The 20,840-nt window shown below is 52.3% G+C and overlaps 1 protein-coding gene across 1 annotated transcript; it reads right to left on the reverse strand.

Moving 5' to 3' along the window:
* Positions 1–19,142: 19,142 nt before the first annotated feature.
* Positions 19,143–20,408, reverse strand: LOC110476838 (uncharacterized). The gene is made up of 2 exons (XM_077789422.1): positions 20,048–20,408; positions 19,143–19,954 (listed from the first exon to the last, which is right to left on the reverse strand). Exons 1-2 carry the CDS (start codon positions 20,406–20,408, stop codon positions 19,143–19,145), a joined length of 1,173 nt encoding a protein of 390 aa, XP_077645548.1.
* Between the last annotated feature and the right edge of the window lie 432 nt (positions 20,409–20,840).

Genomic DNA, 20,840 nt, shown 5'->3' on the forward strand with positions numbered 1-20,840 from the left:
CCCTAAATCCCAGCTCCCATGAGATCCATAAAAACCCCTCGTGGAGGTTTCAAGAACAGAAACGACGAGGTTGGTCTTACCCTCTTCAGCTGCAGCAAGAAGTTTCTGGAAGCGAAGGCGAGCGACTGAGGAGGACGGGGCTGAGGGAGCTTTTATCCTCTGCCGAGGTTACCCGGGGTGTGAGGCACCTCCTCACGATGACATCTTAATTAATTCTGCGCTCAATCCCGCAGATGTTTGCACTTCCCCTGATTTTTAGGTGTTCCCTCCTTGACGCACAGGGCCCCGTCCTGCCGGTGATTCCTACGGCAGGGATTTCGGAAGGGCAGCTCGCTCCCATTTCCTGGAGACTGACACTGATGTGACGGGTGTTAATTAGGGACGAGGGACACCTGGGATTGCATCAGGCACAGAAAGGTCTCAGAAACGCTGACTCCTGCGGTTGGTCTCCCGTTGGGTGCAGGTGACAGCTCAGGGTTTTAATTCCCCTGTTGGTGAATGCCAAGAGGAAATGGGATTACCGCCTGCAATTCCTGGGGATGGCACAACGCTGGAAAATCCAGCGGGATCTCCTCGGCTCCCTGGGCTGACAAGAAATAAAATGTTCCTGATTCTTCAGGTGTCCCTCAGCTTGGCAGGTGACTGGGATGATCCCATCAGGTTGTTCCATGTGAATCACATGTTATTAAAGAGAAAAACATCTGACCCTGAGCTCTGTATGAGGTTTGAGAATATTAAATTTTCCCATTCCTTGGTTTCTCTTTCATTCCGTGATCTCTCACATCTTTTTCACCTGACCTCACCAGGGATTCAGAGAAGAGGAGCTGAAGTTTGGGCAAATATTGGGTTTTGTCATTACTCGTGGAAGTTTGGGCACTAAAGCTGGATTTATGGCCCTGTTTGACTCAGAGTTTGAAGTGTAAAAAAACGAAACTCCTCAGCCTGGGAAAATATTGCCTATTAAAGCAATTCACTGACTGGGAAGGGAAGATCTCCCAGTCAGGGGGTGTCCCACAGCTGTTCTCCAGGGTAAAGGCAGTCAGTTCCTCATGGGGAGTTTTGTGGAGCAAGGGGGGATGACAGGAATTCCTCAGGGACGTTTGGTGGCTCAGGTGTGGGTCCCTCAGCAGCCGCCCACGTGGCAAAGTGAGAGCTTGGGTGGCAGTTCTCCTTTTGTCCACATTGATGCCCTCCAAAATCTTTCTATTTCCCCCAGAGCCTTCCAAAAACACCCAAAAAATGTCTCTGAACCTTTCAAATTCAGGGCCTGCTCAGGAAAATGGGATCTCAGCAGAGTTCCCATCATCCTTTTCTCACAGTTCTTTCACAGAAATTTGGGCCTTCTGTTCTCAGAGGCTCAAAGGCTTTCAGATATTTGAAAATTTATATCCAAGGTCTGAAATAGAGCTTGGAGTAAGTTATTGTGTATTGAGAAGGAGCAGTGTAACCTGTTTATTCCCCTTCCATTTAATTTCCTGGAATCACTGAGGTGGGAAAAGCCCTCTGAGATCATTGAGTCCAATCTTTGACAATCTCCCCCTTTCCTTTCCATTCATTCCCAAATGAACATGAGAATTATTTGCCATCAAATATTGGGATACTTTGGAAATGCAAAGAAATTTGAATTGAAAACCCCTGAAAAAATGGCAAAATAAATTCAAATAAAAAGATAATAAAGGAATTCAAAGACAATGAGGGTCTCATGAATCAGATTTATTGTTTCCCACACCCAGATGAGTCTGAAACAGAAGTGCAAGGCAGAGAAAGATTCCCAACAAACAATTACACCCTGAATAATTAGAAAGGACATTTCCCAAATAATTAGCAAGAATAACACCATAAATGTTAATTAGGGTAACATTTCATCCCCACCAAGATCCCACATGGTGGAGACCCAGGGATTTCAGCGTGGACGAGCCGAGCCGAGGTCAGGGTGTCCAAGGGAGGAGCTGGTGGCTCCGGCTGCCGGGGCTGGGTCCTGTTCAGTACTTGGGACACGCTGGTGGAAGGTTCCAGATGTTCTTGGTGTACTGGGGGCAGTAGGGCACCTGGGGACAGCAGGGGACAGGGGGACAGCAGGGGACAGGGGGACAGTAGCGCTGCACGGGGGGACAGCAGGGCGTCACGTAGGTGCATCTCTGCACCGGCTGCCTCTGGATGTCGCGGCAGGAGGGCTCCGGCTCGTGGCAGGAGGAGCGGGACCTGTGGCAGGAGAACCAGGATCGGTGGCAGGAGGAGCGGGATCCGCGGCAGGAGGACTCGTAGTCGTGGCAGGACTCGCGGGAGCACATCGTCCTGGAGTTCTTGGCAGAGCTGGAGGGAAGAGAGAGATGGTCAGGCTGGGACAGCCACTCCTTCCTTGGCTCTTCTTTGGGACTGGGATGGGAAATGTTTCCCTCTGTTTTGGGGTGTACAGGACATGGAGACCCTTCCCTTTGGAGGGCACTTCACGATGGTGCGGCTCTGATGGGAATTTCCCTCCCAAGATGCTCCTGTTGGCTTTTCAAGGTAGAATTTCCCTCTAAAACTGCTCTGACTCGTCTGAGCTCTCTCTGCCTTCATCACCTGCCAGTCTGGAAGTGAATTCCTCGCTGGCTCCCAAGGACTCCCTGCCTTTGCAGGTCTGCTCCTTCAACTGCTCCTGCTTTTCTGCCGTCCCACCCGTGAGCAAACCAAGCACTCCTTGTGTCTGTTCAGACACCCAGTCATCAAAAACAAAGACAAAGGCAAGGTCTAAACTCAGAACTCTGAGAACTTCTGCTGCTCAAGAGTAGATAAATCAACATAACCCAACTCACCCTTGGCTGGAGCAAGAGGAAGAGTTCAGGGAGCTGATGCTGACTGAAGGATGGACAGGGGATGCCGGACTTTTATATCTCCCAAAGGGTTGTCCTGGAATTAGGCATCTCTTGGCAATGCTGACACAAACCCTCATATTCATATTTATCTCCTGTGTCTTGTTTTTAGCATTTCCGACTCCACGCAGTCAGGAAAAAACCAACGATGACTTTTTCCTCAGCACTTTAATAAATGAGAAATTTCCCAATCTGCTTAGAAGGGAATTTTGGAGGCAGTTGCATATTCCTGTGGCAAAAATGAACCTATCCCTGGAGTTATTAAGTGATTTGTCGTTGGGCAACTGGGATTGCATCAACTCTGGAGGCTTGACTCCTTCCCCACGTGCTGCCCCTGGTTCTCTGTGGCAGAGTCACATTTTGATTGATAGGTTTTTCCCCCTGACACAAGGGACTGTAATTAAGAGCCACAACTCCCAGGGACTTCATTAGAGGGAGGTCCTGGTGACTACCTGGGACCCAACGCCTCGACTCCGGAGGTGACGCCAGAATGACGTCCCGAATCCCAATTTTTTCTGTTCCGTTTGACAACCGTCAGCTGTTTTTTCCGTTTGTGCCACAATATTTTCCTGCTCGCGCTCCTCCTGGATGGAGGGGTTTCAAATCCTCAGCAGGAAAGGTTTGTGGAGGATTTTATCTGTTTTCAACCCCAGGTTTCTGTGGGGTCCCATTTCATTTAAGCGGTTTTGTAATTTTTATTCTTTCCCGCGTTTTGCTCTTTGGTCCCAAGTTTGTCCCAGAGCAGCCCAAGGTTTTAGGACAATAAAATGGGTAAAATGGGTGATTATCCCTTTCCTGTGGCTTTTATCCAGGTGAGAGCCACAGGAACAACTCAGGGATCGGGGAATGAGGTGATCTTTAGGGTCCCTCCCAGTCCAAACTATTTTATGATTCTATGAATATTTTTATTTATTTGTCAGGCCATGGTTCAGAAACCCAACAGCTTTTAGGGAAATCTTTTGGAGCTTAGGAGAATCTGAAGTCTTCTGGAAGCTGCTGTGATGGAGAAATGCTTCATCTGGGTGGATACAACTCCTTTCTGGGGGAGGCCCTTGAGTCAATTCTCCGTCAGGCGGGAGGAATCCATGGAATCAGGGAATCACGGGATGACTTGGGTTGGAAGGGACATTAAAGATAATCTCACTCAACTCTCAGGGTCATTAACTCAAGCTGAGTCTGGCTGCTGAGCTCTTGGGGAAGCTGATGCAGCCACAGAGCCTGTTCTGGAACCGGTGTCTCAGCTGGACTGGGAGATAAGGAAAGCCTGAGGTTGTCAAAAATCCAGAGGGATTTCACACTTATTTTAAGCACCTGCAATTGTCGCTGAAAACAGTAATTTGGAGCTCAGTGAAAGAAGGAGGGCTAGGAGAAGCCACGAGGTGCTTATTTGCATTTATTAGACACCTCAAAATGTTTGTGACTCTGAGTCAGAGGGACAAACGAAGTGTGAGGAGCTGCTGAGGAGGGGACCAGTTCCCTCCAGTGGAATCCTGGAACGGGCTGGATGGGGAGGGACCTTAAAGATGTCCAGTGCCACCCCTGCCATGGCAGGGACACCTCCCACTGTCCCAGGGTTCTCCAAACCCCTCCAGCCTGGCCTTGGGAACTTCCAGGCATCTGTGGAATCACTGGTGCCAGGGGCCCATCACCCTCCTGGGAGCAATTCCTTCTGGATATAAATGTATAAATACATATTCTGTGTATCAATATGTGAATAAATAGGGTGCAGATGGGCTCCCTGAGCCTTCAGTTACTTCAGAAATGCCTCTGGAATCTCTGGCTTTTATTATTTTGAAATTTTAGGGATATTTTGTGATCAGCTTGAGGACAAAAGAGTGAGAAGTGGTGATTAAAATGTCAGAGGTAACAATTATTCTGAAGAAAAAAGATCAAAGAATAAAGAGACCATGAAATTCTTTTACTTTTGGAAATCAAATTTTATTTCTTTGGAGACTGTCAAATGGGTGAAAAGCAGCAGGAATTATTCCCAGCTTCATGGAAAGCAACCTGAGCTGGGTCCTGCATGCTGAGCAAATTAAACCAAATAAGAGCAAACCCAAATTTAACCACGGCCGAGGAACTCGAGGATCAAATTAAAAATGGGAATAAAGAGCCATCGGCTGAAGCTTTAGGCATGGAGAGCATCCAAGGCAGGAGCAGTCCAGTGCATCCCAGACCCTGCCCTCAGTACTTGGGGTAGCACGGGGGCAGCTTGCAGATGTTCTTGGTGACCTGGGGGCAGACTGGGGGGCAATAACGCTGCATCGGGGGGCAGCAGGGCTGCACCGGGGGGCAGTAACGCTGCACTGGAGGGTAGCAGGGCTGCACCGGGGGGCAGCAGGGTGTCACATAGCTGAACTTCTGCACGGGCTGCCTCTGGATGGAGTAGTGGCACGAGAGGCCCGAGTCGTGGCAGGAGGAGCGGGATTCGTGGCACGAGGTCTCGTGGCTGTGGCAGGAGCGGCGGGAACACATCGTCCTGGAGAGGTGGCAGAGCTGGAGGGAAGAGAGGAACGGTCACAGCCGCACGAGCTTATAGACATTTGTTCTGGGATTCCCCATTTTCTTCCTGATTTCCAGTTCTTCAGGGGTGAGAAAACGGGGTCAGTGTTGTTGGGAGATGCTTTAATCCCTCACTAAACCCAGAAACTCTTACGGATGGGACTTGATTTCCAGAGAAAAGTTGGTCCAAACATCAATTTCCCAAGAGCAGCTCCAGACCCTCTGGTTCCTCCTGTTTGGAAACCTTCAAGCCCCTTTTCCACAAAACCCTCTGTCTGTATTTTCTACCCTTTCTGTTATTTTGGTTTGGCTTGAGTCTCTGCTCAAGGCCTTTATTGTAATTTGTTTTAATAATTTGCTCTTGTGGGTAACAAGAACTTGGTCTCCAGCACGACCAAGATGCGGAGGTGAAGAGGGAGCGTCCAACACTCCAATTCTACCCAAACTTGAGGGAAAACATTCCTAAAGAAACGCCAGGGGAAGAGAAAAATTGGACTCACCCTTCCAGCAGTGGGGATGGAGCTGTTTTGGAGCAGAGCAGCGAGTGAAGGAAACTGGGATGGGAAACCTTTTATACTTTTCCACAGGGTTATCTGGGCCATGAGGCATCCCTAATTACAGATCCCAGCCCATTTCTATCCGTTGCGTTCAGCTTCCCGTATTTTCCCTTTGATGCTCTCTGTTTTTAGCATTGTAATTATTAATAGCTCATTAATTCCTTCACCTCCCTATGAACGAGATTGGAAGGAATTTCACGTGAAGTGACCAATGGATCTGCTCATGGACAACATGGATCAGGCTGAAGAGGTGTTTGTAATCCCAAATTCCTCAGGGTCACGTGGACCAGGATCTCCATGTGACCGACCTCCATGTGAAAGAATAATTATTGATGTTAATCCCTGCGGATTAGGTTTAGGGCAGGAATTCTGCAGAGGAATTGCACAATGGGGCCGGATATCTCAATGAGAGGTTTGCATTAGCCCAAATCTGTCCTTCACTGGTCATTCCAACCTGCCTGCCCGGTGTGGCCCAGCAAGGATTTCTCCTCCAGGTGCCCACCAAAGCCACAGGTTCTGCCACCAAATCTGCCCCAGAGTGGGTTCCTGTCCATGGGGTCTCAGGTTCTGCCATCAAACCTGCCCCAGAGTGGGTTCCTGTCCATAGTCCACAGGTTCTTCACCAAACCTGCCCCAGAGTGGGTTCCTGTCCATAGTCCACAGGTTCTTCACCAAACCTGCCCCAGAGTGGGTTCCTGTCCATAGTCCACAGGTTCTTCACCAAACCTGCCCCAGAGTGGGTTCCTGTCCATGGGGTCTCAGGTTCTTCACCAAACCTGCCCCAGAGTGGGTTCCTGTCCATAGTCCACAGGTTCTTCACCAAACCTGCCCCAGAGTGGATTCCTGTCCATAGTCCACAGGTTCTTCACCAAACCTGCCCCAGAGTGGGTTCCTGTCCATAGTCCACAGGTTCTTCACCAAATCTGTCCCAGAGTGGGTTCCTGTCCATAGCCCACAGGTTCTGCCACCTTTGTGGATCCCCATCCACCAAAACCTGGCCAAGCAAACCCAGCCTGAGGCTTCAGGTGCTGTTTTAGTCTGGTTTTGCACCCCAACATGGTGTTGGGGGCAGTGGTGTCAAATGCCAGGACAGGATGGTTCGGGGTGAACAGGATCCCAGATTTCTGGAATCACTGATGTTGGAAAAGATCTCCAAGACCACTGAGCCCAACCTTTGAGCACCCCCCATCTTGTCAAGCAGACCAGAGCACTGAGTGCCACATCCAGGTGTTCCTTGGACACCTCCAGGATGGCCCAAGCCCTGCTCACCCTCCCAGAGGTGTTTTGGTTATTTTCTCTTCTGATTTTACTCAGAACTTTTTATTTTAGCCAGAACAGAGTGCTGCTGTTTCTGTCCTGCTTACAGCACCTCTGGAATGATCTCAGGGATGATGAGACAGGGATGGAGGCACAAACACAACAGTGTGATGTAGGAAACACTTCAGAACATGGATTTTCCCGTGAATCACGGGTGAACTTTGGTCTCCCATGCCTGGGTACAAGTCATGCCCATCCGACCCATCAATTACATCTTCTTGTCCCATAAAAGGCAGGAATGTGTCAACACTGGGATGGCACCGGGGATTAGGCGTGAGGCACGAGGGATTTGGGGTGATGCTCTGCTGACTCACTGGGATCCCTCAGACTGGAGCACTCACGGCTGAGCTGCCTTACCCTGAGCACAGAACGAACCCGTAACACTTCCCAGCAAGGTTTGGGTCGGGCCGTAGCCAGGCAGCACCTCAGGGACTTTTGGCCACCTGTGGGAGGAGATTTGCAGTCACCTGAGAGAGGTGAGGAGGGAAAAAGGAAAAAAAAAAGGTGTTGGGTATAAATATCAGGAACTGGGGCAGGAAACAGAAATGTCTGAGGTCATGAGAGGGCAAAGCCCCCATTCTCCAGGAGTGGCTCACTGTGGAAACTTCCAGCTCCATTAGGTGTGGGAGGAGCTTCAGGAGATGCGGGATGAGCTCCAGGAGGTGTGGGAGGAGCTCCAGGAGTGAGATGAGCTCCATGAGGTGTGGGATGAGCTCCATGAGGTGTGGGATGAGCTCCATGAGGTGTGGGATGAGCTCTATGAAGTGCGGGATGAGCTCTAGGAGTTGTGGGATGAGCTCCAGGAGGTGTGGGATGAACTCCAGGAGCTGTGGGATGAGCTCCAGGTATGGGATGAACTCCAGGAGCTGTGGGATGAGCTCCAGGAGGTGTGGGATGAGCTCCAGGCGTGGGATGAGCAGCTGGAGCCAAGCAGCAGCTCTGCCACTCCCTGTGGTTGACTGAGGGGGTTTCACCAATGGCCTGGAACATTTGTGGACAATTACCTGCGGACTCCGTGTTTGCACAGGTGACTTGGCTCTGCCTGGACCCACCCGAGCTCGCTGTAAGCAGAGGAAGGGGGAGAGGCTTTCCCTGGGATATTTCTCTGCAGGGTGCAGCACCTTCGCTGCTGTGGCCTTTGTGGGGGAGAAGGTGGGGACAGTTTCCTGCTGGATTCCTGCAGCCTGTCCTGCTTTACTCTGCAGATGTGTGTGGAGATCACACAACTCCAGCTCGAGTTCCCTGTCTCTGCCCCTCAGGCCCTGCCCGAGTCTTTCCTTCCATGAAGTGACACAGCCTGGATGGCTCCGGCTCAGCTGGGAGTGTAGGTGAAGCCTTGGATTGCTTTGAAAGGATTCACCTTGGAGATTTTATCTGCCCTTCCCACAAAGGTAGACTCAAACCCAGCCTGGAGCCGCTCGTCTGGCTGGGTTGGCACCGGGTGGGCGAGGGGTGCTGGGGGACAGGGACTGGCACCCCTTGACGTCCCCGTGCCAGGCTGGAGCCGCACGTTCCCAACCCCGACGTTCATTCCCTGCTCCTGCAATCACCGACCTCACACCTGGCACTGAGGCTCCTCGTTATTTTAATTAAGAGTAGTAATAAAACGAGTGCTAATGGTACCTTTCTTGTTCCTTTCAAAGGTTCAGCATGAACCCTTGGCTAATTAAATGTCTTTTGCATTACACACAGCGCTGCTCTCATCCCACAGAAATCGGCCTGGTGGGGTCTGGAGCAGTGAGAAATCCAACTGCAGACCTAAAATTTGTTTTTTCCCCTTTCACATCTACAAGGTGGGGATCAGAACTTTAATGGTTTAAATCAGTTAAAACCTTGGGAGGAACTGAGAATGTTTTTTCTCACTCAAAGAGGGACATTGAGGGGCTGGAGTGTGTCCAGAGAAGGGAACGGAGCTGGGGAAGGGGCTGGGGCAGCAGGAGAAGTGTCTGGAGAACTCCTACAGGAGCTGGATGGGGTCAGCTGGGAGGAAAGGAAGCTCAGGGAGGACATCAGGAGGAATTTCCTTCTGGAAAAGGGTGGTCAGGCCTTGGCAGGGGCTGCCCAGGGAGGTTTGGAGCCACCATCCCTGGAGGGGTCCAGGGAAGGCCTGGAGGTGTCCCTCAGTGCTCTGGGCTGGGTGAGAAGGTGGGGATCAGGCACAGGTTGGACTCAAAGGTCTTGGAGAGCTTTTCCAACCTCAGTTCCTCTGGGATTCTGGGATTTCCTGCAGGGAACACAGACTCATGATGGGGTTTTCAAAGCAGGGAGAGCTCCCTCACACAGAAGACCAATCTAACCCCAAATTCTCCATTCAGAGGGGTCAGAAGGGACACTGAGCACGTCGTGGTCCTTCCTCTGCTCGTGTCCTTCTCTTTATGGAGATAATGGATTTCCAGAATGGAGCCTGCCATGAACAAACTGCAAACCCTTCACAACGGGCCCGTGAGGGTCTGAGGCTCGGAGCCAAGGGCTGAGATTGCAGAGAGGCTGATCCGCAGATCCTCACCTTCAGCCCCAGACAGCTTTTGAAAGCAGCCTGGCAGGTGCCCAAGGTGTGGGGATTGCAGGGCTGAGCCATCCCAGCCACTGGAATGCCATGGGAAGGGGAGGGAGCTGTGGAAAGCAGCTCCCCTCAGCCCAGACGGGCTTGGGAGCGGTGCCAAAGATAAGGAAAAGCAGTGGAAAAACACCAGGACACCAGCAGGTTTGATGAGCTTTAGGTTTTAATTCAACATCACACCTTTGCTACTGGAGACAGGAGCAGGGAACGAAGAACAAATCCCGATTCCACCGCACTAATGCCACTTGGGGTTCTCAGGAGGAGGGAAAGGGGCCCGAGGGATGAGGCAGGGCCTGTCCAAGCTCAGGGACAGGGGACAGGAGCAGCTCCGGACCCTTCACTTCTGCTGCTGCTGTGGCGGCCACTGCACCGGCTGCTTGATCTGCTGCTGCTGCTGCTGGCACGGAACCTGGGCCAGGGGCACCTGCCCCGTGCCCGTGGCCACCGGGCACTGCGGGGTCAGCACCACCACGGGGGTCACGTCCGGCACCGCGGTCACCTCGTGGCACACGACCCCCTCGGAGCCGTGGCAGGAGCGCTCGCTGTCGTGGCAGGAGGAGCTGCCGCCGTGGCAGGAGGAGCTCTCGGAGCTGTGGCAGCCTCTGTTCTCACGGGAGCACATCTTTGGGCTGGAGGAGAGACGGCTGGAGAGCTGGGAAGGAGAGAGGTTTGGCATTAGGTGCAGGGTGGGCACGGTTCCCATCGCTCCCAGCTCTGCTCTGGGGCCAGATTCCCCAGCAGGATTTGCCTTTCTGCCCGCCCAGTTCCCCCAGTTTGGGGCTTTGTTCCTGCAGTGCTGGATCAGCCTGGACCATCTGAACATCCTCACGAGTCCCCACAGCAGCCCTGGCCTCTGGTTCTGCTGGGCCCCATGAGCCATTTCCCTGCTCTCCTTGAGTCATTTCCCTGCTATTTTTTGAGCCATTTCCCTTTTCTTCCTTGAGCCATTTCTCTGTTCTTCCTTGAGCTATTTCCCTGTTATTCTTTGAGCCATTTCCCTGCTTTCCTTGAGCCATTTCCCTACAATTTCTAGAGCCATTTCCCTGTTATTTTTGGAGCCATTTCCCTGCTATTTTTGGAGCCACTTCCCTGTTCTTCCTTGGCTGCATCCCGGCATGCTCCCGGAGGAGCAGATGCTCTGTGTGATGCTGGGACATCCCACACCAGCAAGAGGCATCTTGGCAAGAATCCCAAAATCTCGTAGCCTTGAGGGGCCCTGGCACAGCCAGGACTGGTGGCAGAGCCCTGGAAAAATTCACTTCCACAGGCAGGTGCCCAAAATAAAGACAAATTCCTCTGCCTTTCTCCCTCCTCGTGTCCTCTGCTCCCTCCAGGCCAAATTTCCTGAGCATGAGGAAAATCCTCCGTGCACATCCCAGCCTCCTGCCAAGGATTTCAGGGATTTCCGGGAGGCAAAAGGAATCCAGGATGCTGATCTGGACAAGGATCCTGCTGCTCCTTCCTCAGTTTAAATCCACCTTCTCTGTTCTTTCCTAAATTTCTTCAAGGGCGTTTTAATACTTTCAGCTCCTGAATGTTTTCCAAAGGAGTCTAGGAAAGGAGTCAGGCTCATAAAAGCAATTAAAATTCTCAGCTTAACCCTGAGGTTTCTTATGAAAGATCAGCCTGCTGTCTCCCATTCATCCCCAAATCTATTATTTGCTTTTATTCATTTCCAGTTTGTCTGTTAGATATTGGAAAGCACCAGAGTAATCCAAATATAACTACAGGTAAGAAATTTTGCTTCTTAACACAGGCACTCCTAATTTTTGGGAGCACAAAACAGCCACAGCCACAGAGCCAAGGATTTGGCTCTCAATATCCCCAGGAAATGCCCGCAGAGCAAAGCTCAGCTCAGTGCAGGGAATCTCATTGGAATGAAAGGTTAGCAGGGACTCACCTGGGCTGCGAAGGCTCTGGAGGAGGAGTGGAGATGAGTGAATGAGCTGCTCTCCCCTCCAAGGACTTTTATACAGTTCCCAAGTCCCTTCCTGAAAATGCAATAACCCCCTGGGGAAAAATGACCAAGGTATTTACAAAACAGCCCCACCCCTAATTACCCACCACCTTCAAAAGCTCCTTCCACCTGATTTCTTTGATTGACTTGTCAGGCTCTGGATTGTCTTCCTTGTGTTACACAGATTTAATTGCGCCCTGCCCCGGCGGGCTCTGAGTGAAAACCGTGTGGGCGGCCCGGCTGGCTCACCCTCACGGCACGATGAATTTTAGGTTGCAAAACGGGTGGCAAAGGTGGTGAGTTTTGGAGTTCCTGTCCTCCAGAAACCTCTCACCTGGAGTCTGGCAGGAAGGAGAGGTCCCAGTGCCCACTCCTCCCCGACTGGTCTTGGCAGGAGAAAAACCTTGGGGTTCTTGTGGAGAAAAACCGCCATTCTCAGGTTCTCCCCATGAAAAACGGCAAATTCTTAGAAAGTCCTGGTTGGACGTGCTTGGAAAACATCTTCAAAGTCGTTTTCACCCCGTGAGGCCCCTGCAGGTGCCAGAACTGAGCCGAGGGTCCCCTCTCTGACAGGGTCATTTCCCAGAGGAGCAAAACTGCGGTGGCGAAGTCTGTGGCCACTGTGGGAGGCTCTGGCTGGGAGGTGACCTGGCAAACCCAGCTGGTGGCACAGGCCATTGTTGGGAGTGTTGGCTTCTACCTGTGAATTCCCCAAAAATGTAACGAGGTTTCCTCAACACGAGGGAGAGCTTCTCCCCATGGATAGGGGCAGAGCCCCGGAACAGCTGGGGCATCTGGAGTCATTCCAGACCCTCCTGGATGTGTCCCTGCATCACCTGCTCCAGGTGACCCTGCTCCGGGTGACCCTGTTCCCCCGCTGTTCTGGGATTCTCTGATTGTGAGGTCAGGGATTCTGAGCTTCTGTGGGTCCATGGTTCCATGGGTCTGTGATTCCCTACCTGTGTCCATCTGCTTGGGCATCTACTCATGGAGTTTGTGCCACCAGATTTCATGGCGATTCCACCATCGCTGACACAACCACCACCGATTTTCATTGCTGACATTTTTCCTGGCCAGCCCTGAGATGACCCACACAGAATTTTGTGCTGAAAATTTCTGTTTTTCTCATATTTTACTGTTTTATTTGCCGGGGTCTGGAGCAGCGATGGGAAATGGGCCCTACGGAAGTCGCTTGTGCAAACCTTGCACCCGTGAGTAAACTGTGAGTAAAATGCTGGGTCAGAGACCACGCATCTGAGCTCCCCACGCATCCCAAGCTCTTCCCTGGGGCAGGATGGGAGCACCTGGGTGCAGAGCACTGGGGTGGTGCAATCGTGGATGCAACCACGGCTTCGCAACAGCGCCGGGTTCTCATTTCCCCTCCTGACTGTGGAATTCCAGCAGGACTCCTGCCGTGTCCTCACTCATTTCCCACCTGAACTCCTCATGGAGCCACCAGGTTTTGTTGGGCAGAGATGCCCTGAAGCCGAGGGGTGGCTCCGTTTGCTATCACTGAAACAATTCCTGGAGTTTCTACCCAGAGGCGCCAGCTGGAGACTTTCATCCAGAAGCCAGAGCCGTGTTTAGTGCTCGGCCTGTTTACCAACAGCTGCAGGAGAAGGGCCTTGGTTCAACAAGCACCGACAGGCTTGGGATGAGTCCTGGCTTATCGGAGCTGGGGATGAGCTCAGAGTTATCAGGCTTTGGGATGACTCCTGTGTTATCAGAGCTCCTCAGAGGGTGACTCGTCCCTGCCCTGTTGCACAAGGAGAGGGGAGGAAACCTCGCTGTGCCAAGGATAAAACCCAGCCTGGGACTCCTCCCAGCCTCAGGCTGGAGCTGAGCTCTGGGGAGGGCGGATCAGCTCCGGCTCCTCGTGTCCAACCTTGGATGCAAACCTGTTCACCCTGGGTCCATTAAATATTGAACCATCCAAACTTGGGGAGTGCCCTTTGACAGGAGCCTCAAGAAGCAGGGAGTAAGAAATGGGGTCTTCAGGTGTTTTCTTTCTTTTGGCAGGGACTGAAATTTTGAGGTGGTTTTCGGTCAGTTGGATAAACACAAATATTTGAAGGCTCCGGGCTTGGTTTTGTGGAAATCTCTGGGAATTTGTTTGAGCTTTCAGAGGTTTTTTGCTCCCTTCATGAAGGAAGGAAACCCACATAAATATCAATAATGAAGTAGCAGATTTTACGAATAGAAATAAAAGCAAATAAATGATAACGCTGCCTAATTTTAGAATGGAATTTAATAGGGCTGGTGACAAAATCTTGTGTAATTGTCCCCACATGATAATGTTACAACACTTTATGTGTGAAGGATCCTGTGGCATCAAACACGGGTTTAGAGCTCAGAGGATTTGGGTCTTTGGTGTTTCAGGGCAAAGTTTTCTGGATTTCTATTGAGTTGAAAGGCTCAAAATCCCCCCGGGTGGGTGAGAGCAGAAAGGTAAAAAACAAACAGTGTGATTTTATGTCTCACTTTTAAATGGACCCAGGTCTACAGGTGGGGTTTTTCCCCCCTTACTAACAGGTATTTGGATGAGTCAAACAACCCCAGAGAAGAGAGCTGGAAGATTAAATGTTGAGCAAACCCCACGTCCCAACCAGCACTGGCACCATCCTGTCCCCGTGCCTAATTTAGGGCCTGATCCTATCAAGAAATGCCATGAGCAGGTTATGGGGAGGAAGCCAAGGAGCTCGTTGGAGTTGCCTCATGGACGAGGTTCTAGGCGCTCGGGGTTTCGCCATCCCCGGCAATCTCCGGGGCAGGAGCTGGTGCCAGGTAAACAACCTTTCACTGCCAGGTCACGCTGTAAATAACAATCAGTCGGAAATCCCCCGGGAGATCGGCAGATCTCCTTCGTGAGGCTCGTGGAGGCTCTGTGGGGTGGCAACAGCACCTCCAGCAAGAGGTTGAGAACAGAATCCCAGGATTCTGCAGCAGTTGGGGTTGGGAGGGATCTCTGGAGATCTCCTGAGGGAGCAGAGGGCATAGGGACACATCCAGAAGGGGCTGGGGAGTCTCTGGAAGGGGAGACTCCTTCCCTGGGCAGATGTTCCAGAGCTCTGCCTCCTCCACGGAAAGAAGTTCTTCCTCATGCTGAGCTGGAACTGGGGTTTGGTTTATGGCCATCCTCGTTGTGCCACTGGGCACCACCGGGAAGAGACTGGCACCATCCTGTTGCCACCTGAACTCCTCTCACCACTGAAAGTGCTGTATTTTAATTGTATTAACATACATTTTACACTTAAATTGGGTGTTAAATATATAGATAAATGTCCTTTGTGTTGGGGAGATTCCTTGAGTACCCATTTACATTTTGAGTGAAGGAGCCAGAAATGAAAGAAATCATCCCAATATTGAAACTACCCACAGGCTGTGAGGTTTTATTTTCCAACCTGTGATCCAGAGGAGATGGAGAAAAGAATCTTTTCCCATCACCACAGCACAAACCCCTTTTTCCAGCAGCTCCTGGGCGACTGTTGTCAGCACAGCCTCATGTGAGGAATGCAGAGCTCTGTGATGTCACGACACCGCCGGGGGAAAATTCCACTGCGGCACATCCAGGGGCACTTTGGGGATGTGGCAGAAGCTGCTGGGCCAGTCACTTCTTCTGGATGGGGGGCCAGTGGGTGCTCTGCTTGCACTGCTGGGTCTTGACCGGGGGGACGACCACAGGGCATTTCTGCTGCACCACCTGGGCGCATCCCCCGCCCGCAGGGCTGAGCTCTGGGCCGAGGAACGTCCCAGTTCCGTGTGTCCCATATCCGTACCCTCCCCCGTAGTACCCTGAGCCCTCAGAGACCCCCCCCGTGCTTAGGGTGTCACTCAGGGGTGCAGAGTATCCATACCCAGCCCCTGCTCCCTCGGCCATTCCCGAATTCCCTCCGTGGTAGACGGATCCTCCACCTCCCCCTGCGCTGCTGATGACCGGGCCCACGTCCCCGCTGCTGTACCCCATTCCCACTCCGGGGCCGTAGACTGGGATCGTCCCCACCGTGGGGTCCCAGCCAGACGTGACCCCATAATCCCCGCTGCTGTCACACGAGTACCCCCCTGAGATGCTGTAGGGGGCTGGTGCTGGCAGGGGCGGGCAGGACGAGGGTCTGCGGCTGTAGGTGACGGAGCTTTCCCCGCCGCAGGAGAAGGAGGTGTGCCCGTGGCGGTTGGCGAAGGCCCCGGAGCAGAATCCGCGGTGGCTCATGGAGATCTCCCGGCTGTAGCCCCGGTTCTGCCGGGAACATTTCCGTCGGAGATAGTGGTAAAGCTGGAAGAGGGAAGGAAAACACCCAAACTTGCACCGTTCTGCTTCGTGTCAGTGCCAGGGCAGGTGGTGTGGCCAGGGACTGGGCCAATTCCAGGCTTTGAAACGGAGCTGTTAGAGAATCCTGGAATCGTGGAGTGGTTTGGGTTGGAAAAGACCTTAAAGCTCATCCAGCATCACCCCCTGCCGTGGACAAGGACACCCTCTGCTAGACCAGGTTGCTCCAAGCCCCTATCCTTCAAATCCAAGGATATCTGAAGTCTTCCTGGGAGAGCTTTACTCTTTCTACCTCTAATTCCAGAGAATCCAAAAGCTGAAATATATTCTGAATCCAAAATCTGAAATATAAAATCTGAAATGTATTATTTTCCTCCTAATAACTACCATGGCTTTCCCCACTCATTCTCATGTCCACAGAGCTGCAAAATCACTGAGGATCATCTTTATTTCTGTTCCTCAGTAGCTGTTTGATGGATCAAAGTTTCCACCCTGGCTCTGTTACTGCAGCCCCAAAATTCTTTTATAGAAGGTGATTGGCCCAGGCACAGAGGTTTGTGGCCATTCTGAGATCCAGGGTTGTTATTAAATAATATAAAAATGTGTCCTGCACATTCAGGGTTGTTATTAAGTAATATAAAAATGTGTTCTGCACATTCAAACCCACAAAGGTTGTGCAGTCCCCACGTGGGGTGGGTGCAAACCCACCGCAAACCCATCCGGGTTTTTACCCTGCTCATCCCTCTGCATCCCGCTCTGGTGCCTTGATTTCCCTTTTTTCCGTAGAGATTGAATCGAGAACGGAGTGAGAGCCCACCCATATCCTGAAGACTTGGCTCAGGCAGGAGGATCCCGCTGCCGGCACCAGCCAAGGTCTCAAATGAGCCGCATGCCATGACTAGGAAAGGATAAAATCACAGAAAAAAAAAAAAGACTTACCCTCTTCAACCATCGGAAACACATTTAGAAGGTAAAGTCGACTGAATGAGGAGCTTTATCAGCCTCGGGAACATTTATATGGCATTTAACGTGTATGGGAAGTGAGACACCCTCGGGAATGAAAAGGATTTATTTACCGAACTGCGATTTCAGTGTTTGCTTTGACTCCCGATCCGTATCTCCCTTCACACCGCTCATTTCGCCTCTGTAATTGTTACTTCTGCTTAATGAGCCTTTCCTGCGCCCTTGCCCTGGGCTACGCCGGAATCCTCGGGCCCCCAGCCCCGGGGAGGTGGGTGCGGTGTGGGTGTAGGAGAATGCACGGCGAGAGCGGGGACGGGGGACGGCTCCCAAAGCTCTGGGGGCGATCTGATCCCTCCTGCCGGTCCCCGGTGGCTCCAGCGGGAGCTTTTTTTCCCGAGGAAAACATTTGCATATGAACCAGAAGGTTCAAAGTGATTGATGCCCTAAGTGGGAATTTTGCCAGGGAGCTGGAGGTGCGCTAAAAGAGCTTATAGGCAGAATTTGCGGAGGTGTAAACGTCCCCATGCTTAAACCCAGCCTGGCTGCATTACGCTTTAATGAAGGATTCTGCCTCCACATCCTTCCTTCTTTTTCAGCTCCTTCCTCTGGTTTGGAAAGAGCTCCGGGGCCTGCTGGGGGCTGCGGATCCCGGCTGCTGCAGCCCTGGAGAGCTCAGCGCAGCAGAGCAGCTCCCGGAGGCTGGACCGGCTCCGGGGACTTCTCCTGCGGGGACAGAGTCCCACTTTCGGCCAAAGCCCCATCCCCGGGCAGAAATCCGCGCGTGGAGCTGCCAGGACAGGGTGCACAGCCTGGGGAGGGGGGGATTTGAGGCCGGGAGGAGGATTTGGAGGTGGTTTTTGAAGGATTTGCTGCTGGTTTTATTCCCTCCTGCCCGACCCGGGGCTCGGTTGGCTGGTTCGCAGGTGTGGCTTCCCTCTGGGTACAGATCATGGAATTCTATAATCCTTGATGCTGGAAAAACCCTCCCAGACCATCGAGTCCAGCCTGTCCCCACTTTGTCAGCCAGCCCAGAGCACTGAGTGCTCCGTCCAGTCCTTCCCTGGACACCTCCAGTTTTGCTATTGGACATGAAATGAGTACACGGAAGCTTGGTAAATTCAAAAGAGAAAAAGACACAGTTTTAGTCAAACATTTGGTGTTTATACAGTTCCAGAGGTGACTGTGGATTTCAGGATGGAATTACCACCTCTCCAACCACACTGGTCCAAAGATCAATCAGTCATTTCTCTCCACACACAGAGAAATATAAACTATTCTATTTATACACGAAATTATGTGGGAACTTTGACTCTCAATTATGTAAACATGATCAGAAGGTTAAAGAATTTTAATGAGAACTTTGAAACTTTCAGAAGAACTATAAATGAAAACTTAACGCTTTTAAAAATCAGGGCAAACACCTCCAGGGATGGGGACTCCAAACCTCCAAGGCCTGACAATCCTTCCATGAGGAAATCCATCCTGGTGTCCACCCTGAGCCTCCCCTGGCACAGCCTGAGGGTGTTCCTCAGCTTTGCTGCAGGAAGGGGGAGGATGGCAAGGCCGTGGAGGTTGTCATGGTTTTATTGCCCACCTGGGGCATCAGCAGCTGCTTTGGGTCATCCCCAGTCCCAGCTGAGCAGGGTGGGCCTGGTCACATCTCCCATCAGGCCAACAGAGGTGGTCATCGTGTGCCGGCCCCTCAGAGGACACAGAGGGCCTGCACCATGCCCAGGCACCAAAGGGTGTTGGTGCTGTGGTTCCTTCGAGTTTTGGGGTCTTCTGTTCCTCCCTCACAGAGCCCAGGTGGAAAATGCAGGTGCAAAACTTTATGGGATGATAAACTGGGTGGCTTTGGAGAGAAACATCTCATCAGAGACATTTCCACATCCCCAGACCATGAAGTGCAGGTTGATAGTGCAAGAAAGAAATGAACTCCCGAAAAAAAGGGCAGGTTTGAGCAATTGTAACATTTATTGGATGTAAAAAGTGGCAGGAGGCACCCCAGCACCAGGAGCAGGGACAGGGCAATCCTGGAGATCTCACACGAGGGTGCAGTGTCCAGGGGATAGGAGAGGACACACTGGGAAGGACCAGGCAGCAGAGCCAGGGCTGGGGGTAAAGAGGAGCCGTGGCAGAGACTCAGAACTGGAGCTGCCCGGGGCTGTTACTTCTGCTGGCAGGGCCAGTAGGAGCTCTGCTTGCACTGGTGGGACACCACGCTGGGGATGACAATGGGACATTTCTGCTGGGAGTAGCCTCCGCTGCCCCCTCCAGAGCTGATGATGATGGTCTGGCCTGAGGAGCCGCTGCTGCATCCTCCTCCCATCCCATAGCTGGATCCTCCACTGCAGCATCCAGAGGAACCTCCACTGCTTCCCCCTCCAATGATGATCTTTGATCCTGAAGATCCACCATATCCTCCGCCCATCCCGTAGCTGGATCCTCCACCACAGTATCCAGAGGAACCTCCACTACCTCCACCTACAATGATGGTCTTTGATCCTGAAGATCCACCACCGTATCCTCCACCCATCCCATAGCTGGATCCTCCACCACAGTATCCAGAGGAACCTCCACCTCCAATGATGGTGGTCTTTGATCCTGAAGATCCACCATATCCTCCACCCATCCCATAGCTGGATCCTCCACTGCAGCATCCAGAGGAACCTCCACTGCTTCCCCCTCCAATGATAACCTTTGTCCCTGAAGAGCCACCACCATATCCTCCACCCATCCCATAGCTGGATCCTCCACCACAGTATCCAGAGGAACCTCCACCTCCAATGATGCTCTTTGATCCCGAAGATCCACCACCGTATCCTCCACCCATCCCATAGCTGGATCCTCCACTGCAGCATCCAGAGGAACCCCCACTACCTCCACCTACAATGATGCTCTTTGATCCTGAAGATCCACCATATCCTCCTCCCATCCCATAGCTGGATCCTCCACCACAGTATCCAGAGGAACCTCCACCTCCAATGATGCTCTTTGATCCTGAAGATCCACCATATCCTCCACCCATCCCATAGCTGGATCCTCCACTGCAGCATCCAGAGGAACCCCCACTACCTCCACCTACAATGATGCTCTTTGATCCTGAAGAGCCACCACCGTACCCTCCTCCCATGCCACAACCTGAGTATCCTCCACTGCTTCCCCCTCCAATGATGCTCTTTGATCCTGAAGAGCCACCACCGTATCCCCCTCCTATCCCGTATCCAGAGGAGCCCCCACTGCAGCAGGATCCACCTCCACCACCAGAGCTGATGATGACTTTGCCGGAGCCCCCGCTGCCCCCGCAGCAGGAGGAGCCCTGGGCCTGGTAACTGGAGGAGCCACTCCCGTGGCAACTGGAGCCCTCGCTGTGGCACCCGCTGGACTGGGAGGACATCCCATGGCAGCCTCCGGAGCTTTGTCTGGAGCACATCTTGGAGCAGTGACCCTGCAAGGAACGGAGCTGTCAGAAAGGAGAACCTTGGAGACGCAGCTGAGCCTTCCCAGCAGAGAAGGAAGAGCTCCCAGGACTTTTCCCGTTTGTCCCATCTTCTGCAGCCCTACTTTAAACTCCCTCCCTGAGACCTGCCGTGACATCCCAGGGAGCTCTCTGCAGGTCACAACAGTTCCAGGAAACCTCTGCGTGCGGGAAGGTCGGGAACGCTTCCCAAGGTTTGCACACATGCTCTGACACGCCAAAAAGATGGTGTGGATCCTTCTGGATGTCTCACACTGACTCAGCAGCTGAAAGTTCAGAGTCCCACCTGCAACGCCCCTGTCTAAGGAAGGGAGTTCTATTGGCACCTCCAGCTGGTTTTTGGTGGAGCCACCACAGTTCAAAGAACGCCCAAAGCCAAACTGGTGG

This window comes from Lonchura striata, chromosome 33 (genome assembly GCF_046129695.1).
Source record: "Lonchura striata isolate bLonStr1 chromosome 33, bLonStr1.mat, whole genome shotgun sequence".
NCBI classification, from domain to species: Eukaryota; Metazoa; Chordata; class Aves; order Passeriformes; family Estrildidae; genus Lonchura; species Lonchura striata.

Coding starts and splice junctions, on each gene's coding strand:
- LOC110476838 (XM_077789422.1), bottom strand. CDS start 20,408: ATGTGCTCCAGACAAAGCTCCGGAGGCTGCCATGGGATGTCCTCCCAG. Junction 19,955..20,047: donor CATCATTGTAGGTGGAGGTA/GTGGGGGTTCCT, acceptor GCATCATTGGAG/GTGGAGGTTCCTCTGGATAC.